This window comes from Neomonachus schauinslandi, chromosome 6 (assembly GCF_002201575.2).
Source record: "Neomonachus schauinslandi chromosome 6, ASM220157v2, whole genome shotgun sequence".
Taxonomy (NCBI): Eukaryota; Metazoa; Chordata; class Mammalia; order Carnivora; family Phocidae; genus Neomonachus; species Neomonachus schauinslandi.
In genome coordinates this window covers 122,333,708-122,359,175 of record NC_058408.1, presented here as the reverse complement: position 1 = coordinate 122,359,175, position 25,468 = coordinate 122,333,708, and the positions used below count along the sequence as shown (strand labels likewise).

Genomic DNA, 25,468 nt, shown 5'->3' with positions numbered 1-25,468 from the left:
ACATGGCTCTCCCTGGAGGCTTCCAGCTCCCAATGCTTTATTTACAACTTCAGTCTCCCCGAGAATTAACGTGTTTACATAGGGAACCTCTGAGTTGGGCCGAACTTGAAGTAGCTGCTTTAGATGCCAATCCTAGATGCACTGCTGTGCTCCCCCAAGCCCCGACTTCACCTGCAGTCCCTTCCTGCTGCTCCTGTCCGAGGAGGGGCTGCCGCTCAGGTGTCAGCTCTGACAGACAGCTTCCTTCTGTGCGAAATGGCACAAGCAAGGCCCAGGTGGTGCTTTATCCCAGTGGTGCTCTCCGGAGTTGGGCAGATCTGGCCATGCATCCGGGAGCCTAGGATGGGCTGGATTTGTCATTTTGCAGCTCATGCTTTTTGAAAAGGCCATGAATCAGTTTTCCCAGTACTTTTGTGACCTCAGTCACTTATCCTCTTGATAGGGTTGGACAAGTCACGTGCCCACCAAGGTCACTGCCTGCTCTGCCACACACTGTCTTTTTGTGCTTTGCTTTCAATGGGAAGAGGTGCTGATGGGGCAGATCTGTTCTCTTCTGTAACACCAGTGGTCGGTCCGTCTGAGTTGTTGGAGAGGCTGCTGGACTGGAAAGGAGGAGAGAGGAGGCTGTACTTCTCTCTGCCCTGGCACGGGAATGGGGAGGCGTGGATGTCTGAGCCTCCGTCCTGCCCATTGCCCACCTTAAGCCTTACCCCATAATCCCAGCCTTGACAATTTTAGGTCAGAGATCCAGGCTGTGCTGTGAGCAATTTGATAAACATGAACTGTGGCATTCAGTTCAGCTGAGCTGCACGGAAGGAAACACGTGCCTTCTAGAACTGTGTGATCTATGTCAGTTTCTTGACTCCTCATCACTGGTTTTCCTAGAGGATGAGCATCCAGATCTTTTTTTTTTTTTTTTTAAGATTTTATTTATTTGAGAGCAAGAATGAGAGCATGAGAGGGAGGAGGGTCAGAGGGAGAAGCAGGCTCCCCGCCGAGCAGGGAGCCCGATGCGGGACTCGATCCCGGGACTCCAGGATCACGACCTGAGCCGAAGGCAGTCGCTTAACCGACTGAGCCACCCAGGCGCCCGAGCATCCAGATCTTCTGAAGCCTGTTTTGAAATCCTTCTCAATGGAATTCTGAAAGATGACCTGAGTGTGTTAGGCCATTGTGAGCTGTAGGAGAGGTCAGGGCCCAGGGAAGACTCGGCAGGGGGCGCAGTAAACACTGTTCACTGAAGGATTTGGTGTTTCTTGTCATTTTCTTTGGTGTGACTTTTCTTCATTAAGTTTGGAATGTGAGGCTCTCACCCATGATCTTTCTCCGCAGGCAGTATATCCTATCATCATTTTAAGGGTCTTGACTTGCTGATAGAAGTTTTTTTTTTTCCTTTTTCCACTGGAGAAGAGGGAGCAGTGATTTTTTTTTCCCCAGAACAACTTGATTCCCAATATTGCCAACTTGCTCTTTCATTAGAAGGGTGGTCTGGAAGCTCGAGAAATCTCTCATCAACTCTTTCTTGAATTATGCCTTACTAATTGGTCAGAAGTCTACTCACCAATCTAAGCCTCATCTAATAAAAGGAATTAACCTGCTTTCATTTTGAAATGTTTTCAGCTGATAATTATAACTTACACAGAACTCATTGTCACCTCCATTTCCCCTGAACCTCATGATGTGTGGTAAACCTCCGAAAACGGGATTCGTCTCTCTCCTCCACCCACAAATTAATTCTCATTGACCATCACATTGACCATAAGACTGTGTGGCTGTAAGCAGGTTCATCTCATTCCCCAGCTGTCATGAGTTGCCAGCTAACTGTTGCTTTAATCCTTCAACAGCCTTGGATTCAGCTTCTCTTTGCATCTTTCCTTTTCAGACATGGATCCTACGAAAATCTGCACTGGGAAGGGAGCGGTGACTCTCCGGGCCTCATCTTCCTACAGGGAAATCCCGAGCAGCGGCCCCATGAGCCCTCAGGAAACCCCGCAGCATGAAAGCAAACCAGGTGTGTGACCCCTGTGCCTGGGGGAGGGGTTCAGAGTCCCCCCGGGAGGGAAAGAGGCCCTCCTGCTTTTGCTTGGAAGGGTGTGCATTCACAGGCTGCCCCCAATTCTCCCAGAGGTCCCTGGAACCCTCAGCACCTCGTTCCATCTGGGATGGGTGACGATCAGTGCCCTAAACTACCAGGTGCTCCCTTGCTTCAGGCAGAGGCATGGCAGTGGCCACCGCTTTGTTAGCTGGTGACTGGAGAGATGAGGAGAAACCTCGTTACAGGGCTGGTGGCTCTACAGACTCCATTCTCGAGGACAGAGGTGGCTTAGGCTGCATGAGCGGGGAGTGGTGCGATGGGCTAGAGATTGGGTTTCTCAGTGGCCATCCCCGCTTTTGAGAGCTGGCTCTAAGTGGCCAAGCAGGGCTGGGGCGGTGGAGGGGGTGAAGCCAAGGGAGGTTGAGAAGTGCAGGTGCCTGACTGACCTGGCTCCCAGGAAAAGAGGGGAGGGGCAGGGCTCAGGCCTGGGGAGGTGACCCGGCAGCTGAAGCAGCAGGAGCAGAAGAGCCATTCCAAGGTCACTGCACCCTGGGAGCTACGGGAGACAGAAGAAGCCCATCTGCAGCCCACCTCCCAATTGGCTCCACTGGTCGGGGTGTCTAGAGAGTGGTGTTGAGACTGGGACTTCGGAACCCGAGAGATCTGTGTTCACATCTGTGGCCGTGCAGTGGACAGGATGTTCCCTGTCTCAGCCCTAGTGGTGTCCTCTGTAGAAAGGGCTTGATAATTGCACCTGCCTCCGAGCATTACTGTGAGCGTGGAGTGTGTGAGGTTTTTGCACCTGCCTAGACGTTAGCTGCTATTAGTAGGTTATGCTTGTGATTATTGTGACCTCTCTAGAGAGGGTTTTCCAGAGCCCCCCAAGTGTTCTGGGAGTTGAGAAACACTGAGATTTCACAGGGACAGCTAGCTTAGGGTGGGGCACCCCTCCCCTCCCCTCCAATCCGCTCCATATGGCACTGGTGCCCACACCTGAGCTGCATCAGAATCACCTGGAGTAAAAGGCCGGGCTGCTGGGCCCCAGGCCGGGGCTTTAGGAGTTACAGTTATTCCCACTTACAGGTCTGAGCTAGTGTCTGAGGGTTTGCATTTCTGACAAGTTCCTGGTCATGCTGGGATGCTGCTGGTCCCAGGATCACGTTTGAGAGCTACTGCTATAGGGAAGGGGAGTTTCCTTTCCTTCTTGAAGGAAATGAAGGAAAAAAAGGAGTGAGAGTGAAGACCAGTTCCTTGGGACTGGAGACAAAAGGAGGTGGGGCACACAGATGCTTTGGTGCAGCGGGGAGCAGTGTGTTGTGATGAGATGGAAACCTGAAGGAAGGAGCCGGTCAATGGCCAGCATCCTGGAAGCTGACTTCCTGTGCCAGCCACCTACAACTAGCACCAAGGCATCCTTGGGCAAGGATGAAGCCAGGCTAGGGTTTGAGCACGGTCCCCGTTCTGATAATGCTGTGCCCTGTGGAGGGCTACGTTTTCCCTGGTCTCAGGGAAGGCGTAAGTGGCCTCCAGCACTATAGGTTGAAAGTTGCTTCTTGGCCCCGTGTTCCTCCAACCATACCTGCCTTTTGCCCCACTGCCGTCTCCCGCTCTAGCCCTCCTGGAAAGGTGGGGCCAAGGAGTGAAGGCAAAATCATTTCTTCCTAAGGCTAGCTTCATCCAGCTTCTCCTGGCCCACTTGGGAAGATCCAGCTCCCAAGGGTGTTTGGGGAAGAGGGAATCCTCAGGGATAAATGAAAAAGACCATACCTACAGCCCATGGCTCAATAAAATGACCTTATCAAGTGCAGGGCCCTTCCTCTGGGGATGAATACGTAGTGCGAGTGGGAGGAGAGGGTCCTGGAGCTCCCCCTCCTGGTTATCGGGTGGCACTAACATGGAGCGTTGAAGGGTAGCCTTCCCCCGGCAATCTGTGGGCTTGGGTTTACAGGACCGTGCAGTGATGTGAGCACTTTTAGGAAGCTCCCTAGTCTCCGAATAATTCTATATCTTACGAATTCTGACAGCTAATTTGGGTGAAGAAATATCTTGTTTTAAAATGTGAATACACTGAAGAATTAGGGGAGAGCTATCAGTCACGCACACCTCTATAGTAAATCGATTTTAGTAGATTATTTTCCTCCTTATAAGTGGAGATCATTGACTCCCAAGTCGGCAAACATTCATTTAGTATCATGTATGTGCCAGGCACTAAGTAGTCCGTGGGAATTGTGGTGAGAAATAGGGAGATGGGAGGGAAAAGGAGCGTAATTCTGGGTGCATCAGATGAGGACAGAAGCCCATTTGCTGCAATAGAAGAGTCAGGCGTGGGCCGCTCATCCACCGTGCTTTCCGACCATGGGGAAGCCACACCTTTGAAGCCCAGGTAAAGTATGAAGGACCTGGGCAAGATGGTTTCCAAGCCTTTCTAGTTCCCACATGCTCTGTGACCTTGGGCCGTGTGGGAATTAACCTGACACAAGCAGAATCGCCCTCACTAAGGACAAATTCGAGATTACATACCAGGACAGGTTGGGTGGAAGGGACAAGCTGGGTTTGAGTAGAGGGGAGAAGACCAAAGAGGCTGGAATGAGTTAACGCTGGGGGGATGGGACTCCAGGATGGGACCTTCCAGCTGGAGATCCTGTCCTCTCCCCGTACTGCTCATTGGCCAGAATCTTGCTGGCGCCTGACTGGCTGTGTCTGTGTGGCTCTCTAGCTCTCCTCTCATCCCTCTCTGCTCCCTGCACCTGGGCCTCTGCATGACAACTTGCTCCACATCCCCCCCCCCCCCCCCCCACCAGTCTTCAGTCCTGTCTCAGGGCCTGGGAGTCCATGGGCCTGGAGAGGCCTCATGAAAACAGCTTTCTGCAGTATTTGTAGGCAGCCATGTCCAGCCCAGACCGGGAGCCCAAATATGAGGCAGCAAGTGTCTCCTCCATGCTTCCTACCCCCAGTGCCTTCACAGATAGCTGATGTCAGGTAGCGTCCAGCTCTCTCCCCTGTCACCCGGGCCAGCATCTGTCCCCTAGCTGTTCCGCCTGCCTCCTCTCTGCCTCACTCCCGAGCTTCACCACCTTCTTCCCTCCCAGTAGGCCCACAAGTGGCTGATCAGTTGCCCGGACTGGAAGCTCCAGTCTTGTACTACTGCCCAGCACCTTCTTTGCTTACGTGACCCCTTGACACCCACATTTCAGAAGTGTCTCCTGTTCCCCGTCCTTGCTCCATCTCCCTCATCCTGTGAGACACGGTCTAGTTCTGCAGTGACACAGTCCTCTCTCGAGGCTCAGCTCTGCTGCTTCCATCTTTGTGATGTAGGCAACTCATTCAAACTTGGCGAGCTTCACTTTCCTCCTCTATGACATGGGAATGACCTCGGTAGAGTTGCTGGGATTCAGGGAGCTCTTTCACACCAAGATTTAGCACCGAGCCCAGCACACAGCAGGTGTTCTTTGATGGCAGCCATTCTAGCTATGCACATCCGGAGGCCTGGGGAAGCCTTCCAGTAATTTCAGCTAGAGGCCATGAGGGCAGTGGGAATGAAGAACAGGGCCAGGGTGGACGTGCGTTTGGAAGAGTGAAGTGGCAGGGCTCGGGGCGGTGTGTGTGAGGAGCACGGAGACGTGGACTCCCTGCTGCATAGGCACTGCCTCCCCTGCTTGACCCGGAGAAAGGCTGTGGCATTTGTGGAGACAGTGGCTTTATGGAGGGGGAGAAAGCAATGTTGAATTCCATTGTTTGCCATATTGAGTTTCGGGGCAAGGGCAGGACTTCTAGGAGGAAGTTTCTAATAGACATTTGGAGTTTGGAGTGCGGATTTGGGAACCATGTGCATCCAGACAAACACTAGGAAGATGGAGGTGCTCTCTGAGGTGGAGTGAGATGGAGCCCTTGGAGTTGCCCAGTTTAAACCCACCCTCTAGACTCCAGCCCTCAAGTGGTAGCTTGACTCTGGATCCCCAATCACAGCTTCCTGACCAGCCTCCTAATCTCTGAATGTGGACCTTGGTTTTTGGGTCAGAAGCATCTGGAAAGAACTGCAGTGATCTTAGTGCTGACGCCCTGCCCCGGGAGAGGTATTACCTTATCCCTGCTTCCTGATAGCATTTGCCCAGCCAGGTCTGGGTGTTGGCTCTTCTGGTTCAGGGTGACTCCACCTACGTCCCCAGGTCAGGGTGTTTGTTATTCTAGAAGAGACACGGAGCCTAATGAACTGCTGAGTGTGATACGAAGCTTCCTGTCTGGTATAGCCTGAAGACCATCAATCCCTGTGTTCTGACCCGCAAGCCAAAATCCAGTTCAACCCTTAACATCTTGTTAATTCTGTGCCAGTTTGCTCCAGTCCTTCCTACCCGGTTCTTGACCACCGTGTTAGTTTTGGAACTAAATCGACACATTTCCCCTGGTTTGACTCTCAGGTTTGTGCTCTAGAAATGGCAGTAGCAAAAAGGTATCATGAGAAAATGGACATGGAAGCAGTTAAAGACACTCTCTACCCCCGGTAACTCAGAGTCCTTTATGAACGCCTGTACAAGAATGAGGGCCAAACTAAGCAGTTGGAAGGAAGAGTCTCCACAAGAGAACACCCTCACTCCTTCTTTTTTTTTTTTTAAGATTTGTTTATTTATGGGGCGGGAGGGGCAGAGGGAGAGGGAGAGAATGCCAGGCAGACTCCCTGCTGAGCGTGGAGCCCGACATGGGGCTTGATCTCACAACCCTGAGATCATGACCTGACCTGAAATCAAGAGTCGGATTCTTAACCAACTGAGCCGCCCAAGGCGCCCTGAGAACACCCTCACTTCTGACACCAAATGCTAGTTGAAGGGATTCCCGAAACTACCCTCAGGTTTCATAATTTGCTAGGACTCAAAGAACTCATTGAAAGCTATTATACTCATGGTTATGGTTTATTACAGGGAGAGGATACAGATTAATATTGGCTAAGAGAAGAAGCCCAGCATGGACTCTAGGGAAGAACCAAGCATGGGGCCTTCTGTTGACCTCTCCTAGGGAGTCAGAACGTATTAATTCCCAGCACTGAGATGTGATAGTATGTTCCGAGTATTGTCAACCAGGAAGTTCTCCTGAGCTGTTGTGTCCAGAATTTCTATCCGCTGCTCTTACTCTCCAGTCCATTAGGAGGTTGAGCTCTTGATGACTCAGAGCCCCCACCATAAATCACATTATTGATCTGGCACAAAGACCACTCCCACTAGGATGACATTCCAGGGGTTTAGAGATTAATTGCCAGAAGGCAAAGGCCAGACTTCTTTTTGGGTAAGGAATAAAAAATAAATAAATAAACACAAAAAAGATTTGGAACAGTATTAGGCCCACTTTTAACACCTCACCTAATTCTTGGATACTCTACTAGAACACATCAAATCTGACTCAGTAAAAGTCGTCCTAAGATCCCAAGAAGAACTGATCAGCAGAACAACTTTAAAGCAGACCAAATTGAAATTAGCACAGAATGAGAGAAAAGAAAGTATCAGGAGGCTGTTGCCACAGGCCACAAAAGATTATGTATAAAGAAGAGATAGAGGAAAAGATAAGATAAAACAAATTATACTTGTCCTGGAAAGGCTCAGTCTCTTCAGGGCTGCAAAACCTATCTAGAATCCAGCTTTCCTAGACGCTCCTCCCCCTTCAGGAGCATTGAGATGACACTGAAAGAAGCATTTTGACAGCCTCCTCAACCAAGAGTTAATAACTGATGATTATGTATATAATATCTCACCTGCTGCACTCAGGTGCAAGTGACTGTGGGCTGCTGCCGACCTTGAAGGTTCAGAAGACTAGGTAACAGAGGATGATGGATGTTGGGAATTCGGCTCTCCTTTGGTAACGAAGAGAGGAATGCCTAGAGAGGTCCTGGGAACTGCCTTTTCTGGGGCAGGGTGAGGGGAACAGTTTTAATGACTTGGAATAAGAAGAAAAAGAGGGTTGATCCCCAAGGATATTATGTTCTCAAAGCTATTTATCAAACAGCAGATGTCAACAACTCCTACTTATTTCTGTGTTTGGGGAAACTTTTTTCCCTTATGCTTTGGAGTCCATTTTTACTAAGCACTAACTAAGCCGGAGGTTCCCATTTAGTCCTCACGACTCAAAAGAGGTAGATAACCCCTTATTTCACAGGCGAGGCTGTCATTTGCTGCAGGATGTGCATTTAGCAAGGACTCGAGCTAGGCAGTCTGATGCCAAAATGGTAGTCCCTTCATGACGAGTGCTTTGGAGGGACAGACTCCTCTCAACTGTCCACGACACATCTGTTTGTCAGCGCCACCTGAATAGAAACAACCCAACCAAGAACCAAAGAGCATGCAAAATAATGTGCCCCCATATCCATGTAGAAAGCTCACATCCTTCACTGGATAGCCCCTCACTCCGAACCTATTGAGATCAGTGTATGTGTCGATCTAATACATTTGGTAGAATGACTTGACAGAGATGGACAAGAAGGAACTTAGAAAGGAAGACGTAACAGAAGGTGATGGATGCGGGAAGGGGGTGGGGTGCAGGCACCTCTGTCACATTGTGTCACCGAGTGGTTGAGGGCCTGCCATGTGTAAGGAAACCTCTGGGCCAGGGATCTGGATGGAGGCTACAGTGAGTGTTAAAAATGGTCATTTTTTTTAGCATCCTTCACATGCCTGATCTCTGAATCTTCAGCAACCCTGTGAGGTGTCCATGGAGTCCAGATCGTATTTTATAGATGAGAAAAAGGAAATACACAGTGGTTAGCAGCCTGCTTCCGCTGCAGGAGCCAGTACCTTGCAGTAATGTGCGTGAAACTCAAGTCCTGTAAATTTCCCAGCTACGTGATTGGAAAGAGAAGACAAATACCTATGGATTGTTCATAAGGGGGTGACAGAAATGTAACCGGCAACCTGCTGAAGGAACATACAACCGAAACACGCTGTAAAAACTGTTTTAGAGGGGAAAACAAAGCAAAAATGGATACAGAATAGTTAAAAGTTAATAGAAAACAGTTTCCCAGAGAAAGGATATTCTTTGAGTATTCCTTTTATCATGGTTTTCAAAGGTGGACTGTGGACCGGCAACTGTAGCATCACCTGGGAAACATGTTAGACATGTCCAGTTCAGGCTTTACCTCCTATCTACTGAGTCAGGAACAGGGGGGGGAGGCAGACAGTCCGTTCTAATAGGCGCTCTGCTGATTCTGATGCAGCCAAACTGTTGTACCTGGATGCAGATCACCCGAAACCTTTACCTCTGCCTTGCCTTCTGTTCCTTTTTGGCTCCCACCACCTCCCTGGAACATAGGTGGCTGACGGTGGTGGGCAGAGTGCTGCCCTGGATTCTGGAGACCTAGGCTGAGTACTTTGTGTTTCCTGGCTGTGTGATTTTGGGCAAGTCACTTGGCCTCTGTTTCCTCATCCATGAAGTAGAGCGATCACCTACCCCGCAGACCTGTTGTGTGACTAAATCAAATATGAAATAGGTACAGAAGTGACTAACAGTGTCTGGCACTTGGATTGGCGGTCAGTGACATTGGTAAATCTCAGCTTGCCACCTGGAAAGCCCAACTCTTGTCCTGGAGGGATCCACATGGAGATGGGGTTGGGGCTGTGAGAGCTGCTGTGTTAGTCTCTCTCTCTCTCTATTCTCGGGTAAGGTAAGAGTAGGTAGGGCACGAAGAAGGAAGTTAAGGGGTTGGCTAGTTCAGGAGTTGGCAAACCGGCCTGTGGGCCATATCTGGCCCATGTCTATTTTTTGTACAGCCCATGAACTAAGAATGGTTTTTAGGAAAAAATGGATAAAAGGAAAATCACAAGAGGAATGGTATTAGATGCATACGAAAATTACATGAAATTCAAATTTCAGTGTCACCACACTCATTCATTTACATATTATCTGTGGCTGCTTTTGTGCTATAGGACAGCAGGGTTGAATGGTTGCGACTGCTACCATACGGCCCTAAAATACTGTCTGGCCCTTTGCAGAAAGTGTGCTGAGCTCCGGGCTAGGTGGAGGATAGAGCGGAGAGATGAGATGATGCGGAAGATGATAAATAGCAAACATTGACTGAGCTCTGGCAGGCACCGTGCTAAGCATTTCTCATGCATTATGTCATTTAATCCTTACAGCAACACTTGGGAAGCAGGCATTTCATTATCCCCACTTTTCAGATGAGAAAACGGGCTTGGAACTTGCTCAGAGTCACAGAGCCCATCAGTGGTGGATCCACGACTTGAGCTGAGGTCCAACTGCTTTCCCAGCCAAGCCGGTAGCCCGTGTGCTCTGCTGCCTCTTGGTGCGAGGGGGCTCACGTTAGGAGGGGTTCAGGGCCTCTGAGATGTGCTGGGCATGGCTGGGAGGGCAGGGTGGTAGCCAGCTAAAGGGAGACAAGGGTGCCTTGTAGCGTGATGAAAACTCAGGGTGATTCAATTTTGAGTTGTTTATGTGGCTCATTTAAATGGAAAGAAGAGAAGCAGGCAGGGAGAAAAAAAAAGTCCTTATCACAGCAGATACCTCTGGGCTTAAATCATGCTCTCCCCCTAGCCCAGCGCCAGTCGCCCGTTGCCACAGAAAAAGTGCTTATCTACTTCTCCCTCTCCCGTGTCTGTTCATTAGCCCAGCCTGCTAATGAGGAGAGGTCATTCCCAGCCCACATCAGGGTTGGAGAAGGGGAATGGGAGTTACTGGGGACCCGGCAGGGGAGAGTTCTGTTGCCTTTTTGTCCGTAAAATAAGAATGTCAAGGAACAATTGTTTCTTCATTACTGTGAATGTGAGCCTTGTGTTTTCAAAGGTCAGTGCCTGTGAGCACATCGTGGTTTAGAGTGGGTTCCTATGGTAATTAGGCCATCGTGACTGAGAGCATTTTGTGTCCGGCAACGGGGTGCTGGATTTTCCTCTTTCTCTGCGGTACATGCTTATTTCCTCCAAGTGTAACCATTTCTGTTTGTCCCTTTTTCTTCTTGTTTTCATTCTTTCTGCACCGCACGTAGTTCTGGACTCAGAGACTCCCTCAGCAGGTAGGACTGCTCTTGCATTCTTTCTGCCCCTGCCTTCCACCAGGGACTTCGGTTAGAGGTGAACCAGGGAGTGTTACCTCTGAGTGAGGGCTTGCTTTCTTTTTTTTCCCCCATCTCTCAGATGAGTGGAGGCTTTCTTCCAGTGCTGATGCCAATGGAAACGCCCAGCCCTCCTCACTTGCTGCCAAGGGCTACAGAAGCGTGCATCCCAACCTTCCTGCCGACAAGCCCCAGGTAGGCGTGTGCCGGGGGTGGGGTGGGGACTGGTGAGCGGCACCTCTTCTGAGTCTACGCTTGTGACCTCCTGCTTGCCTGGCTGGATAATGGACTAGGTTCTGAGTCGCGCTTTTGGCCAACTCGGGAAAAGCTCTGCGAGGACCAGAGTGAGTGAAAAGTTGGGGATCAAGGGTCGCAGAGGCATGGATGAGGATGGTCCATACCAGGGAATAGGAAATTTAAGCCCAGTGTTTTCTAGGTCTGAAACACACGTGGAAATGTTCTGAAGGAGGGACTCTGTTTAGCCCTGAGTAAGCGGTGGAGCGGGGAGGTGTGAGCCTGTTGTGTTAAATACTCTGGAATAGGGTAGTCAAGAGTACACTCTCGTGTTTATTCCGTTAATTTGCTTTAAGAGTTCCAGCAACTCTAGCCTTATAGATGACGATCAGGTAGCTGTTGCCGGCCCCGAATCCAGCAGCCCACGGCAACCCCTGAGGTTGGACAGCTTGGGGGAGGGATAATTTTGCTCAAGTCTTTCCCCTAAGTTGTTTTCCTGATCGTTCTTCCTTCCTCTCCCTGTGGCTACTCTGCCATTTTGATGAAAGAATAGCCCCTGTTTTAACTCAGGAGATACATGAAGAGTGGGTTTTTTTACATAGGAGTAACATCCATGGAACGGAGCAGTACTTTCTTTTAAAGCAAGCTGTGCTGCTCAAAAAAATGTGGCGGGACCGTGTTCCTTGTGTGGTCCACTTCCCTGGGCCTGTCTTCTGGGAAGGTGCTCCAAGACCTCACAGGGGCCTGGGGATTCCAAACGCCACCCTGGTTCCCACCCCACTTCTCCAGTGATCCCCTTGCTCCTGCTCCTGAGGGCATAGAATTGCACCCGCCTCTGAAACGCAACCGAGTCAGAGATGACGTCTTCCTTCCTCCCTGCAGACCCTGTCTTTCTGGGCTTCGAGGTGTCTCTGCACAGCCCCGCTAAGCCCTCCCGCCCCTGCCGTGCTTGTCTCCCCTAGGCCCAGCCACAAGTGTGCCCGGCCTCCTGAGGCCCTCATGGGCCCCAGCCGTGCAGTAAATGACTTGCCATCGCCGTTCAGCTTCCCAGACCTTTATTGGTGTGTCAGTTGCTGCCGCCAGGCTCCTGTCTCTGCGGTCGCAGGAATTGGATACCATTGGCACCTGTCCGGGTTAGGAAATGGTGCTAATTAATCCAAGGCAAATTTGGAAGGACATCCTCCTCCCCTATCAGTGCCTTAGCCCAAAGGTTCCTTTTAGCTTCTTAGACAGCTCTTCTAAAGAGATCATTTTAAAAGCGTGTGAATATATAAAAATTCCTCTTAAATAATTTATTTACTACAGCTTCATTGAGCATTCATTGTGTTCAGATCATGATGTTAAACATTGCGTTCAAGGGGTTTATAAGGGTGAGCCTTATCATAGGGTGAACATCCTGTAGTATTGCCTATAAATAGTGTATTTTCTTTTTTAGATTTATTTTAGAGAGAGAGAGAGTGGGGGGTGGTGGGCAGAGGGAGAGAATCATCAAGCAGACTCCCCACTGAGTGCGGAGCCAGATGTGGGGCTCGATATCATGACCCTGAGATCACAACCTGAGCTGAAATCAAGAGTTGGACGCTCAACCGATTGAGCCACCCAGGCGCCCCTACAAACCGTGTATTTTTTTGTCTGTCACTATCCAAGAATTTTTTTTTTTTACTGGGTTGTCTTCAAGGGAACCTGGCAGATTGGTGATACAGAGGTTTTATTCTGTATATTCAGTGTAAAATTGGCCACCCAACTTTCAAGAACTTTAGGTCATGCATTATTTCTTGGATTTGTTTTCTGAATGCAAAAATGGCTTCTTGTCCCTAAAGCCATTGCCAGAGCTGTAAGTATACACTGGCTCAGACAGAAGCAGGTGGGCTGGGCTGGTGACTGCCTTGGCTCGGCTTCAGATGAAGACAGTTTTTAGAGTCCCACAGGCCTCGCATCTCCTTATAAGGAGTGAATTGGGGTACCGGAGACCCAGGGGCCAGAGGGCAGTCCTGTCTCCTGGTGCTTCCATTTGCTGCCTTCCCTCCTGCTAGCCTGGACCTGCTGTCCCTCTCTCCTCCCCTCCAGGAACGGGGAACCAGGGCTTCCTTCTCTCTGACAGCATCATCGTGTGGTCACCAGTGGAGGCAGAGATTGGTAGTTTCTGGAACTATATCAACTAGGAACATATCCGATTCTTCAAGCAGCCCCATTTCTTCCCTGTCCCCACCTTCTACAAAGATAAATGGGATTTCATTAGTAGCCAGCTAGGCAGGAATGGAAACGGCCTATTTAGTTCCTACAATGTTTACAATAAATCAGAAAGTAGTTCCTTATAAAGTGACGGTGCCTATCCCCCTCCTCCTTTAGGACAGGAAGGCCTTTGGCTCTGAGTGCATTGTCAACACTCTAGGGAAGCGTCCTCTCTACAGGGTCAAAGCCCCAGGAAGGCTTGTGCCTGATGTAATGCAACCCTGGCACCTTTTATGGCCATAACCAAATTAAGTTAAAAACTCATTGAAACAGATTTCTATCTTTGGACAAGAAGGAATCACACGTGGGACACTCGAGCTCAAAGTAAAAGTAAATAAATCTGAGCCAAATTCAGAATTGTCTTTTGCTTACCTCCCTGACAGCTCTCACTCAGCCTAGCCTGTAGTCCCTTTGCTGCGTGCTAGTTCGAGTGTTTTGTTTCTAGAGAGCATTGTTCAGTCTGAGGCATGCCCCAACCTCCAGTGTAAGTTCACGGAAACCCAGTATGTCCCAGCTGGAGGGTTTTCCTCCTGCTAACTACTGAAGAGAGGCCGTTCGGTTTGTGTTCTTGGCTGGTGCACATGGCCTCATTCTGCTGGCACTGTCATGGACACCCTGTGGGAAGGATAGGCATCGAGTTAACCTAGGGTATCCAGATCATTTCTTCTCGATCTGGGTTATTTGTAGCTTGAAAACTGAGTTTGTTATGGGATAGGTTGCTTACTGTTTCTGGGGCTGATATTCTAATCCACACTCAAAAAACTTGATTTCTCACCTATTCACCCTTCCCCTTTCTACCTGCAGTCCACAAAAAATAAAATAAAAACCCCCAAACAGACCCACACCCTTGCACTCTCCCAGTTTTTGGTTATAACCCATTTACCAGGTAGTGACCAAACTCGTAATACACGTGACCTGTGCCGTTTAGAGGACATTCTGGTTTTCCTCTAGTACTGGGCTTTTTTTTTTTTTTAAGATTTTATTTATTTATTTGACAGAGAGAGACACAGCGAGAGAGGGAACACAAGCAGGGGGAGTGGGAGAGGGAGAAGCAGGCTTCCCACCAAGCAGGGAGCCCGATGTGGGGCTTGATCCCAGGACCCTGGGATCATGACCTGAGCCGAAGGCAGACGCTTAACAACTGAGCCACCCAGGCGCCCCAGTACTGGGCTATCTTTAAAGATAGGAAGCAGTGAGGAAAATCTAGTTGTCTTAGCTTAGGCTGCTATAACAAAATACCACAAGCAGGTGTCTTAAACAACAGACATTTATTTCTCCAGTTCTGGAGGCTGGGAAGTCCAAAGTCAAGGTGCTAGTTGGTTTGGTTCCTAGTTGGGGTGCTCTTCCAGACATGTAGACAACCACCTTCTCACTGTGTCCTCACCTGGTGGAGTGAGCTCTGGTCTCTCTTCTTCTAAGGACACTAAGGCCCTATCATGGGGGCCCCACCTTCATAACCCCATCTCACCCTAATTATCTCCTACAGGCTCCACCTCTAGACACCATCACTTGGGGCCAGGGGTTCAATATATGAACTTTGGGGGGACATGCACATTTAATCCATAACACTAGGAAAAGAAACTTCTCATTTTCTGGTCTAATTTCTAGTTGAGCCATGATTGACAGATGGTTCTCACTGAAATGAGGATCATTCTGGAGATTTACCCCGTTTCCTCTGCCCCACTGAGACCCACGGAGGAGCTGGGAGCTGTGTGGAGGGAATGAGATGTGACCTACAGCTTCCTAACTCTCAGCCTGGAACCAGAGCTTTGGGCTTACTTAAGCCAGGAGTGTGAGGCCGGTCACCCCACTGTGGGATTGTCTGAGGAAGGGGCTGGAATTGGATGAACCAGGCACAGTCCAATTCGGTAGGCAAATCAAGTGCTTCGTGGCCTGGTCCCTTTGTTCTCTGTGCATCGGAACGGGAGACTACGTGCTTTTAATCTCATGCCTGTCTTCCTCCTAATAATTAGTTCCATCAAATTGCTTCCTCTGAGAAAAGAGCACAGGTGGATTCTAAATCCTTAGCATTCTCTTCTTGGTAAGCTTTAATTTGTTATGCTTATGGAATTGAGTGCTGAATCTCAGTGATTCAATTAAGACATCTGTCTCCTGTGAACACAAATAAGGATGATTCTTCCAATTCTCTATTTCCTAAGGGAAGAGAATGAAAGACATTCAAGCGTTTCAGTGAACTTAAACTTTTAGCGTGAAGGGCATGGAGAGAGAAATCTTTGAGGAAAAGAGAGTGAGAAAACTGAGGGGGCGCTGGGGCCTCTTGCCCCAGCCTTGAGCCCTTGGGCACCCGTCAGTCAGGAGGGCTAACAAAGGGTGCAGGTCAGCCAAGGATCGCTGTCAAACTGACTGAGCCCACGACCTCTCCCGGGCTGAGATGTGAGTCAGGCCTGCCGCTCCAGGTGAGTATGATTCAGCCCTTGGCTTCACCCGGAGGAGAAGTGTCAGGACCTAGAGGAGTGCTAAGCTCTGGGTTTGCTTAAAAATATGTCAAGAATTGTTTTTCTTCAGATCGTGTTATGGTGTTATTTCTAATGGTGGTCCTTCTTTCCATTTCCCTCCTCTTTCTTTTTTCCCCATTTTCATGCTGTCTCTTGAAAACAATGCTAAAGGTTCTCTCTCCCCCTCGGCCTCCTCTCCCTAAAGACCGCTTTGCATGGCAGCATCCCACCATCCATAGTACCTCCAAGGACTCCCTCTACCTGAGCTCACCAAAGCCTTACGTGCCCCCCAGCACCCCCAGCCAGCAGAGGCCCTCACGACCCCAGCTCGTCCCCAAAGGTGTGTCGCGCCCGGGGCCCTCGCTTCCAGGTTCCATGTTCCCCGGTGCTTCCTCCCAGCCCCGGCAGCACCATGTGGCCACCAGGACAGTTTACAGTGAGAATGTGAGCTCTAACCCACGTCATGAGGCAGATGGGAATAAAAAGGTCAGCAGCTTATACGTCCCTTGTTTATCCAATAACATCTGCCGGGGGGCAGTGGAAGACGCCTCTCGCGTTGCGCATGACCCAGCCACGGGCACTCCCTTGGAAGCTGCAGGCGCTCGCGCACCCAGCATTGTGTCCCTCACAGCCGGCACAGGGACGCCACCCTCTGCTCCTCCTGACCCCCCCCAGCTCTTCTTTGACATCCGTAAAGCTGCCGCTAACCGGGGTGCGAGCCCTTCCCTGTGCGCTCGGCCTCCGTTCCCAGACGCGGCGAGACCACCTGTGTTAGGCCCCCAGCTTTCCTCTGCTCCCGAAAACCGGAAGAGAAAAGAACCTTACCTTTTGCAGCCGTGTTATCCAGCCAAGGCAAGGAATGAGGAATGTTTATGTGTCTTCTACACCATCGCTCTCCAAACTCGGGGAGGCAGCTCACTTGTTTTCTGAGCAGCCTCTCCTCCCTCTCCTTGTCAACATTGCCGCAGCCTGAGTCCCGAATTCTGCTCTCTAAACACCTTGGCACAGCCCTCTTTGTCCCCCTCTCTCTTCCCTGGTAGTATGTAAGTATGCCGCAGTGTGAGATCCGTAGACTAATGGGCTGAGATACGGGGTGTCGATATTTTATCACAAGGGGCCAAAGAAACTGTATTTGCTCCCAAGCTTTCAGGCTCTGCAAGCAGCTGGGGGGCTAAACACAGCCTGTCTGCCTGTTCTGCTGTTCTCTTTCTCTCTCTCTAAAGTGTTAAAAGGATTCAAAAATAGATGGATGGAAAGTCAACTTGGATGGGGTTCCCTCTGTGTCATGGAGTGTCAGGAGGCCAGCTGGCTAGCACTGACTGTCTCATGTACTCTGAGGAATGGGCACCGATTAAATAGTTGTCAGAGTACATCACTGCATGTCCAGTCTCAACTGTTTAAATATGGAATTCCTTCTTCCCTGCCGTGCCCCTTTACGTAACGACCCCCTTATTTCCTACAGGATGCCACTTTCTCCAGTTCAGCCCAGCCTGAGATAATAGTTGTCCCTCTCTACCTGGTTAATACCAACAGAGGGCAAGAAGGCACAGCCAGACCTCCAGCATCTCTGGGGCCTCTTGGCCCCCCAGGCCCGGCGACCGCCCCTGCCGGCTCACCTCTGACCTTCCCGACTCTAGATGATTTCATTCCCCCTCGTCTGCAGAGGCGGTCCCACCACAGCCAGCCAGCCAGCGCTCCTGGCCCCCACCCCCCCGTTAGCCAGACACCACCATCCTTCTCACCACCTCCTCCGCTGGTCCCTCCGGTCCCGGAGGGCCTCCACAGAGCCTCGGAGCCTGACCTCACGGGAGCTGTTTCAAGTACCGTAAGCTTCTGGAATCCCCTCCTCACGGCTTTCCTGAATGTCTGCTCCTGGCAGTGAAAAACCCCTTTCTCACTGAAGTACTAAGTCGTGAGGGACGTGTCCGCTGCCACTGTGCTCGTGTGGTCACCGGACCCTGTTTGCTTCCCCCAGAGTGCATGCCTCCTGCGCGCGTGTGTGTGGTCTCCTACAGCTGCTCACGAGCCCCTCACGTCCCTCTTCCTGTCTGTCCTGTTCGGAATGCACATCTTGCTGAAAGAACTCCGTTTTCCCTCCGAGAACCTCCGTGGCCTTTCCTTTGGCTTGTGATGCTCTTGAGAGGCCAAGCAGATGCGGTGTTGAGAGCCGAGGAAAGCTGAAGAGCCGTGTGGGAAAGCCGACGGCATTCTCTCCACCAGGGAGCAGTGAGCCTCCAGGGGAGGAAGAGATTCCCTCTTTTGTTGAGTTAGCAAGTAAACTCTTTTATGTATACTGATGGCAGAGCGTAGTTTAAAAAAAAAAAAAAAATGAGGGAGTTGAGTTTAATTGAGTAAATGGATCTAAAAGCCCTGCACAGATGTTAGGACTGTTTTCTCCAAAGGCAGAGAATTGCTAGGGCCCCTGACTAGTGGCTCCCAGGGGCCTTTGTGGCAAAATGTTGCTCCAGGGGTCGCGTGAAGGTCAAGGGCCCTGACACCTCAGGTCCCATCCCGTGAAGGATGAGTCCCCATTGTAGGTGGGAGAGTCCACGTGCTTTAGAGGAAAAGCTAAATCAGGGTACCCAGTCTTTCTTCTCCTCAGGAGCCCTGGGAATCGAGAGGATCTGAGAACCTTAGAGTGAATTGTAGAATGCGAATGCATGGATCTACTCCATAGGCCTGTGGGGTGCAGGGGGACCGAGTATGTTCAAGTTCCTAGGATAGCACTTCCGATGGAGAGAGCACTCAATAACCGTTTGCTACGTTGTCGAGGACTTGCCCTCGCAAATGGGGGCCAGAGTCGCTCAAAAATAAGTTATTTGCTAACTAGCAATTAATGAGCTCCTACCATATTCCAGGCATTCTGCTACATTCTGTAGGTACGGTTATGAACAAGGCACAGGCCTTGCTCTCAGGGTTTTTCTTAGGTACCATATTGGCTCTCAAGCTTAGTGTACATGGGATTGATTATCTGAGAGGCAAAAAAGCTCATTTAAGTTGTCAACTCCAGGTTGTACTTCAGAGTCCTGATTGAGTGGATCTGCAGAGGGGCCTGGGGCTCTGATCTGGTAACACACATCCTGGGGATTCTGATGCTGAGGGGCCTTGGACCACATTTCAAGATACAGTGGGTCATGTAATTGGCTGATGCAGCTAAATGTTCAGTAACACCCCTTTGTGAAAAGGTGTGTGCCTACAAAACTGGCTCTAAGGGTTCATTAAACTGAAGCCAGTCATGCAAAAAGCAGGGCAGGGAAACTTCTTTTTGGCTTGTAGGAGAACTTATAGCCAGATACCAGGCACACCAGAGCTGGGGATGGCTTCATTCTGGTCTGGGTCCTCTGCAAATCTATAGATGCAACACAATGCAGTTAGGTCAGGACTCAGGCAAACGTGGCCCAGGGGCTTTGGATATCCTTTGCAACTCAATCCCGTTGGAGGAAATTGCTAGATTGTTTCTAATGCACTCCCCTCCCTCCAACCCAGCTTGTAGATGAATTGAGAAGCTGTTCTTGTTTTGGAGGGTGGTATAGATATTCTTCCCTTTGGCACAGAGTATTTCTCTAGAGCAGTATATAAAGCGAGAATTTTTAGTGCCCTAGTATACAATCGTGAGTAGTTTTGTTGTATATTCTAAAATTTATCATCTGTATAGACCTAGATTTGCATATCGAGTTTTGTTACAGGTGATCCAGAACAGGCTAGTTAGGACAGTGTCCTCAGTTTCTCAAACCTGACTGATCAGCCTGGTATAGACTTCTGGGGGAGTCCTCAGCTGGCCTGATAACTTCTGGTTTGGTCCCAGGTAACAGTAAGGTGAAAAAGGGAACTGCTTGGGATCCTCCACTCAGTGAGAACTGTCAAGAAGAGCAGGAGCCCCTGGGGATGGTGGCCAAGCCACAAGTTGAGATTTGCTCCATCTGTAGCTATTTGAGAATAAGAGGGGAAAAGAAAATTCATGTGAATTGATCCAGGTTCTTTAGTCAAGAGCCATTTTTGTGATGTTCCAGAAATAAGACTTGTGCCACAGAACAAAATTTTGTGGAATGTTTCATGTTCACATGACCCATCCAGATACCACAATAAGCATTTATACCTTAGGAGCCACACGCCTGATTTTGTGTGTGTGTGTGTGTGTGTTTCTTGGATGCATTATGGCAGAGTTTTCACGGATATATCATTTATCTTTATTAAATCACTTAGGAAGTAAATTAAGACAAGTGTAATTTTTTTCTACTTTACAAATGAAAAAATGGAGAGGAAGCACTTTTGAACAAGATCACGTTATGCCTCTTGAGTCTCGGGAAAGCTTTTATTCACTAAATTGAGCTGTTGCTCATAACTAGCAGCTGCAACATTAGGGCACTTTTCAGAATTAGACTGAAGCCCCTACTGTGTGTCGGGAGCTGTCCCTGGTCTCTTTGCAAAGAGATGGCTCCAGTCATTCAGGTGGTGTTTATTTACCGAGCACCTGCTGTCTGCAGGGTGTTGTGCTAGGTGCAGGGGTCAAAAAAGAGGAAGGGAGGCATGGCTTTTGTCTCACAGGTGCTTAGAAGCTGATCTCTGGAGCATACTAATTGCTTTGAGCCATACTTTCATCTGGAGAGTAATGATCAAAGTCTTGCCTTTCAAACTCCTTAAGAATGACATTCCAGCTGGAGGTCTGTAAATTCCAAAATAGAAATTTTGTAAACAGGTGTGATAGAAGAAACTGTGTAGGTATCCTTACTACATATTGAGGTCTTATTTTCCTGTCTTTAAAAAAGACTGCCATCATTCCCATCGTGCAAATTGTAATTTTAATAGTAATGATTCTGTTGGATTTTATAGCTGAAACCTCAGGTTTTTGAAGTCCGAATTTTTATAAGTCTTTACCACTTCAGAGATCTTTGTCACTCAATACTAGAGTGAAAAAAAAAAAAAATGTCAGGGTAGAACCGGATAACATCCAAATCTCAGAAGCAAGTGCCAGTAAGTTTGTTGAGTGATGCAAATAACAAGAGTGGCTTTCCAGGAGGACCAATACTTAATTTTTCCCTACTCTTACATCGATGGCTTCTTGTCCTCACATTGTCTCATGTCTCTTTAGACAAGTGTACTAAACTTTCCTGATTTTTCCCTTAAACCAGCTCTCGTTCTCGGATCACATTTGGAATTGCATGAGTCTTGCATGTTGTTCTACTTTGTTTTGAATTTCCTTTTTCAGTAACCGGATTGATCCACAGTTATTACCAGGTGAAAATAATGATATTGCTGAGACTTCCAGTAACACTCACCTTCCCTCTCTACCCTTACTAACACCAACAAAGAGACTAAACCTTCCAGATTAAATTTCTAACTGGAATTAGTGATGTCTCATTGATTACATTTCTTTTTATAATTAAGGTCCTTGTAAAGCTGTAAATTTCTTCTTTTTAAAAAGCATTAACATTAGATTTCATGTACTTACAGTTGGTTACAATGTGTGTTCACTTTTCAGGATTCAGGTCCTCTACTAAATGAAGTTTCTTCATCCCACCTTGGAACTGATCCCCAAATCTCTGCACCAGTTAGCAAGCCATCATCTGCCTACCCCTCTACGACAATTGTCAATCCTACTATTGTACTCTTGCAACACAATCGAGGTAAGGGACCTTCGCAGAGGGCCCCCAGCTCACTGGCATTAACAAAGCTGTTCTGTGACTTCCGGGGGCAAGAATTCTGCCATTCCGCAGAAATTTTCACAAACCCCATCCTTCCCCAAGGCCGTCTGCCCCCCGTTTACTCCCATGACCCACAGCAGGGAGACAGGCCCCTGATTTGGAATGATGTCGGATATCTGCATAAGTAAGCTGGTGTAGCATGTGTTGCGCGCCTGGGGCAGTCACAGTTGTCTTCAGATGGTAGCACCAAAAAGAAAGAAAAGACAGAAGGGGAAAAGTCTGTGCATCTTAACTCCTCATCATGAGCATTCAGATCAGAGCTTTGCCTGGAAAATCTACATACAATAATACCTCTTTTAATAAGTCATGTGGTTCTTTTTTTTTTTTTTTTAAGATTTTATTTATTTATTTGACAGAGAGAGAGCGCGAGAGAGGGAACACAAGCAGGGAGAGTGGGAGATGGAGAAGCAGGCTTCCCGCAGAGCAGGGAGCCTGATGCGGGGCTCGATCCCAGGACCCTGGGATCCTGACCTGAGCCGAAGGCAGACGCTTAACGACTGAGCCACCCAGGCGCCCCGGTCATGTGGTTCTTTGACATCATGAGTTTTCTAAAAAGCAAAATTTTGAGTACCAAAATTAAAAAAAAAAGAAAGCATAACGGGTGGAAACCTTTATAAAATATCAAACGTGTTTTTGTGGCCTCTAAAGCAGGCACTGGACTTTCTCTTGATGACTCACTGGCCTTGACTCTTGCCAGCAGTTATCACACTGGGCTGTCATTTCGAACACCCTCTGGGGACGTGAGGCTCACGTGGCTGTTTGTCCCTTACGCTACGTGGCCCCATACAGCTCTGCTGAGGGTTTCCATGTTTGTTTTCTGTTGTTTCTCTTACTGCTTCTAGTTGGTTCTTCCCCTTCTCTGAAGGGGCATCTTAGGTAAAGCAGAAGCGCTTTGAGGTAATAGTTGTATCTGTTGACCCTTCTGCTTTAAAATTTCAGGAGATGATTCTAAGTCCCAGGTTTTACTAGTTGGAATTCAATGGAGAGAGAAACTTTCCCTTCATAAAAATCCTTTTCAGTGTGAAGTGTAAAGTTGTCAAGCTGTTTCCTAGAGCAGAAAGGGCTTTTTAGTCTGAGTTTCAAAAAAAGCTGGGCACCAAACCTCTCCTTTTCTTGACTCGCTGCTCGCCTACTGCATAGTTCCCCCAGCCCCCCCACCCCCCACACACATTAACTTGGATGAGAATGGAACTGGAATCTATTTTTAATTGTTTTCCATATTAAATGGAGTTTTCTGTTTCCTGCTTCTAACTTGTAAAACAGATGAATGAAACATTTCCTCTCACTTAAAAATCTTCCCACTTGAATCTTAAATAGTTATTTGAGTAATTTTATTTTTTTTTCATTATGTATGGCCTCCATATTAACCGTCCTCCATGAATCTATGTTCTTCCAAAGATGACAAGGGTCCCAACCCTAACCCTAAACTATATAAGACCCCATTCTCAGTAAGGGCCATACCCCTTACTGGCAATAGCTTTCTCTGCCCAGACAGTGTCCACAATGCAGGACAAAGTGAAATTTTGGTTCTCTATGAACTTCTTTGTGACTCATCTTAAAAAAAAAAAAAAAAAAAAAAAATCCAAACAGAAGCAAGTTAGTTCCCAGAAGGAAAGGCAGTTTCTCTAAAAATGGGATTTATTCCCAAGGCAACTTGGTTTTTGGGAAATGCCAAGTGTAATGTCAGCTGCTTCCACCAAGTTCCTCTGATGACACCCAGTGAGACATCTTTGGGCACAGAAATGCCTATAGTTCTTTTTTGTTTCTTCTCTGGGCAAATGGATTCCTCATTTGCCCAAATGCTTTCGGTTCTTGCCTTTCTCTTTTGTGCAGTTCTGCCCTTTGGGTTTAAAGATCAGAATCGTGCTGCCTGAATCACACATCCTTCAGTAAAGGATACAAGTACATTCGTTTTTTGGAATTAAAAGTAGCTTCTCCTAAAGAGTAAACCATATGTTCCCTATGGAGGCGGAGCAGGAAGAGTGGAGGAAAATGGAGGCGCCTAGCCACCTAGCTTTGGATCACTAAGTGTCAGTGGGCTTTAGGTCATGTGTTTTTGGCCTCGCTTTGGAATTTACCCAGCCTGGCAGCAGTGCTCATAGAAAGTACCCGTAGAAACAATTTCTTAACTATTGCAAAATCTCCTGAGGGCATGATAACTTTACTCTACTTCTGGAATTCTAGTTTAGTCATCCTAAAAAAGGTTCCCCTTTTTTTCTTGCCTAGTTGGCCCCAGGGCACAGTGTGACAGTAACCCTCTCCCTGCAAGTCAGGCCCCCAACTGTAGACACACGAGGGGGCTTCCCTCGTACGTCTGCCCTGGCACGCACCACACAGCTCCTCGCCCCTCTCCTCAACATTTAGACTGCATGTCTGAGGGCAGCCCACTTATGATCAGTCTGGAAGGAGGGTTGGAACTAGAAAACTCAGGACTGAAGAGGTGCCTGGCCCCCTAGCTCAGAGCTTCTCAGTCTTCAGTGTGCACGGTCTTGGGAGTACATACTTGCAGATTTGGATTCAGGAGCTCTGAGGCAGGGCTGAGATTCTGCATTTTTTTTTTCAGCAACTTGCAGGACACATCAGTGCTTCCGGTCCATAGACCACACTGGAGACTAAGAGCTCTGTGGCTCCCAGACTCTGGGACTCATGGTCACAGGAAGCAGCCTGGGGACTATCCTTAGGGTTGCTAATTTTTAACTATAGTAAATAGCACCCCTGAAAAACAACTGCTCTTATCCATATCACGTGTCATTCTGTGAAAGGCCATTTCAGATCCCAGAAGGAGGAACAACATAGCCTTTTAAGTTGAATAAGTTTGCTGTTGCCTGCCTGATGAGGAAGCCCTTGCCTCCGGTTGGCAGACTGGAGTTTGGGAACCCTCGGTCTGGTGGGCACTTTGATTGGACAGATGAGGAAACTAAGGGCAGAGTTTATGCGATTGGTCCATATCCCCTAGCAAGTTGCTGGCGGAGCTGAGCCTAGAGCTCGGCTGGGCTCCTGTTGTCCCTCTGGTGTGAACTTCATCCACATCCAGAAGTGGGCAGGCTGTTCCACTGGCTGTGAGCACCCCCACTGCTCTGTTCCCTTCTTGCCCACATGGATTCTGGAGGGAGGGTAGGGCCGCAGCCAAGCGGGATGATGACAGCACCCAGGGGCTGGCCGGTGCTCTATTTTTGTCTATGCGGCTGCTTTATATTTAGCAGCCGTGGAAGGTAAAGGTCATTTTTGTGTTTACCCCGAAGCACGTACACACAGAACTCTCAGAAGGAGATCTTGGGCTCCCCTCCACGAGAGCCCAGGAGGGTAAGGCAGCGAGAGACCATCTGTGTTGGGGAACAGTGGTGGCCTGACGATCAGGGTTGGAAGGCAGCCCACACTAGGAGTTGGGGATCCAGGTTCTAGGCCCTCCTCTGATGTTCAGTTCATGGGTAGTGTGTGCCGCTTCTCTGGGGTGTCTCAACCCACCTGCCCTACCTGCTAGGGTTGTTGCAAAGATTTAAAGTGTTAACGTACGAAAACTCTTAAAACAATGTCTGGTGTTTGACCTAGCTTTCGGGAGGGGGTAGCTGCCATGGTTACGATCACGGTTCTGTTTCCCTCAGAACGTTACTGAGACTGGGGTTGTGATAACGTCCTGGTCCCTTGAAACCAGGGGAGTTGGGAGGATCTCCTTCCATGATCCGATCACCTTGAAACCAGACGGAAACAACCAGAAAACAGTGACCGTTCCCTGAATCTTGGTGCAGACGTAGGAGTGGGGGCTTGGAGA

At 48.8% G+C, this 25,468-nt stretch overlaps 1 protein-coding gene across 1 annotated transcript in view; it reads left to right on the top strand.

Moving 5' to 3' along the window:
* SORBS1 (sorbin and SH3 domain containing 1) overlaps positions 1-25,468 on the top strand; it is a 163,011-nt gene that overhangs the window by 54,082 nt on the left and 83,461 nt on the right. Inside the window, exons 5-7 of the mRNA XM_044916110.1 lie at positions 1,883-2,011; positions 11,158-11,270; positions 21,477-21,621. Of these exons, the coding sequence (XP_044772045.1) occupies positions 1,883-2,011; positions 11,158-11,270; positions 21,477-21,621 (387 nt within the window). The remainder of the gene's footprint in view (positions 1-1,882; positions 2,012-11,157; positions 11,271-21,476; positions 21,622-25,468) is intronic.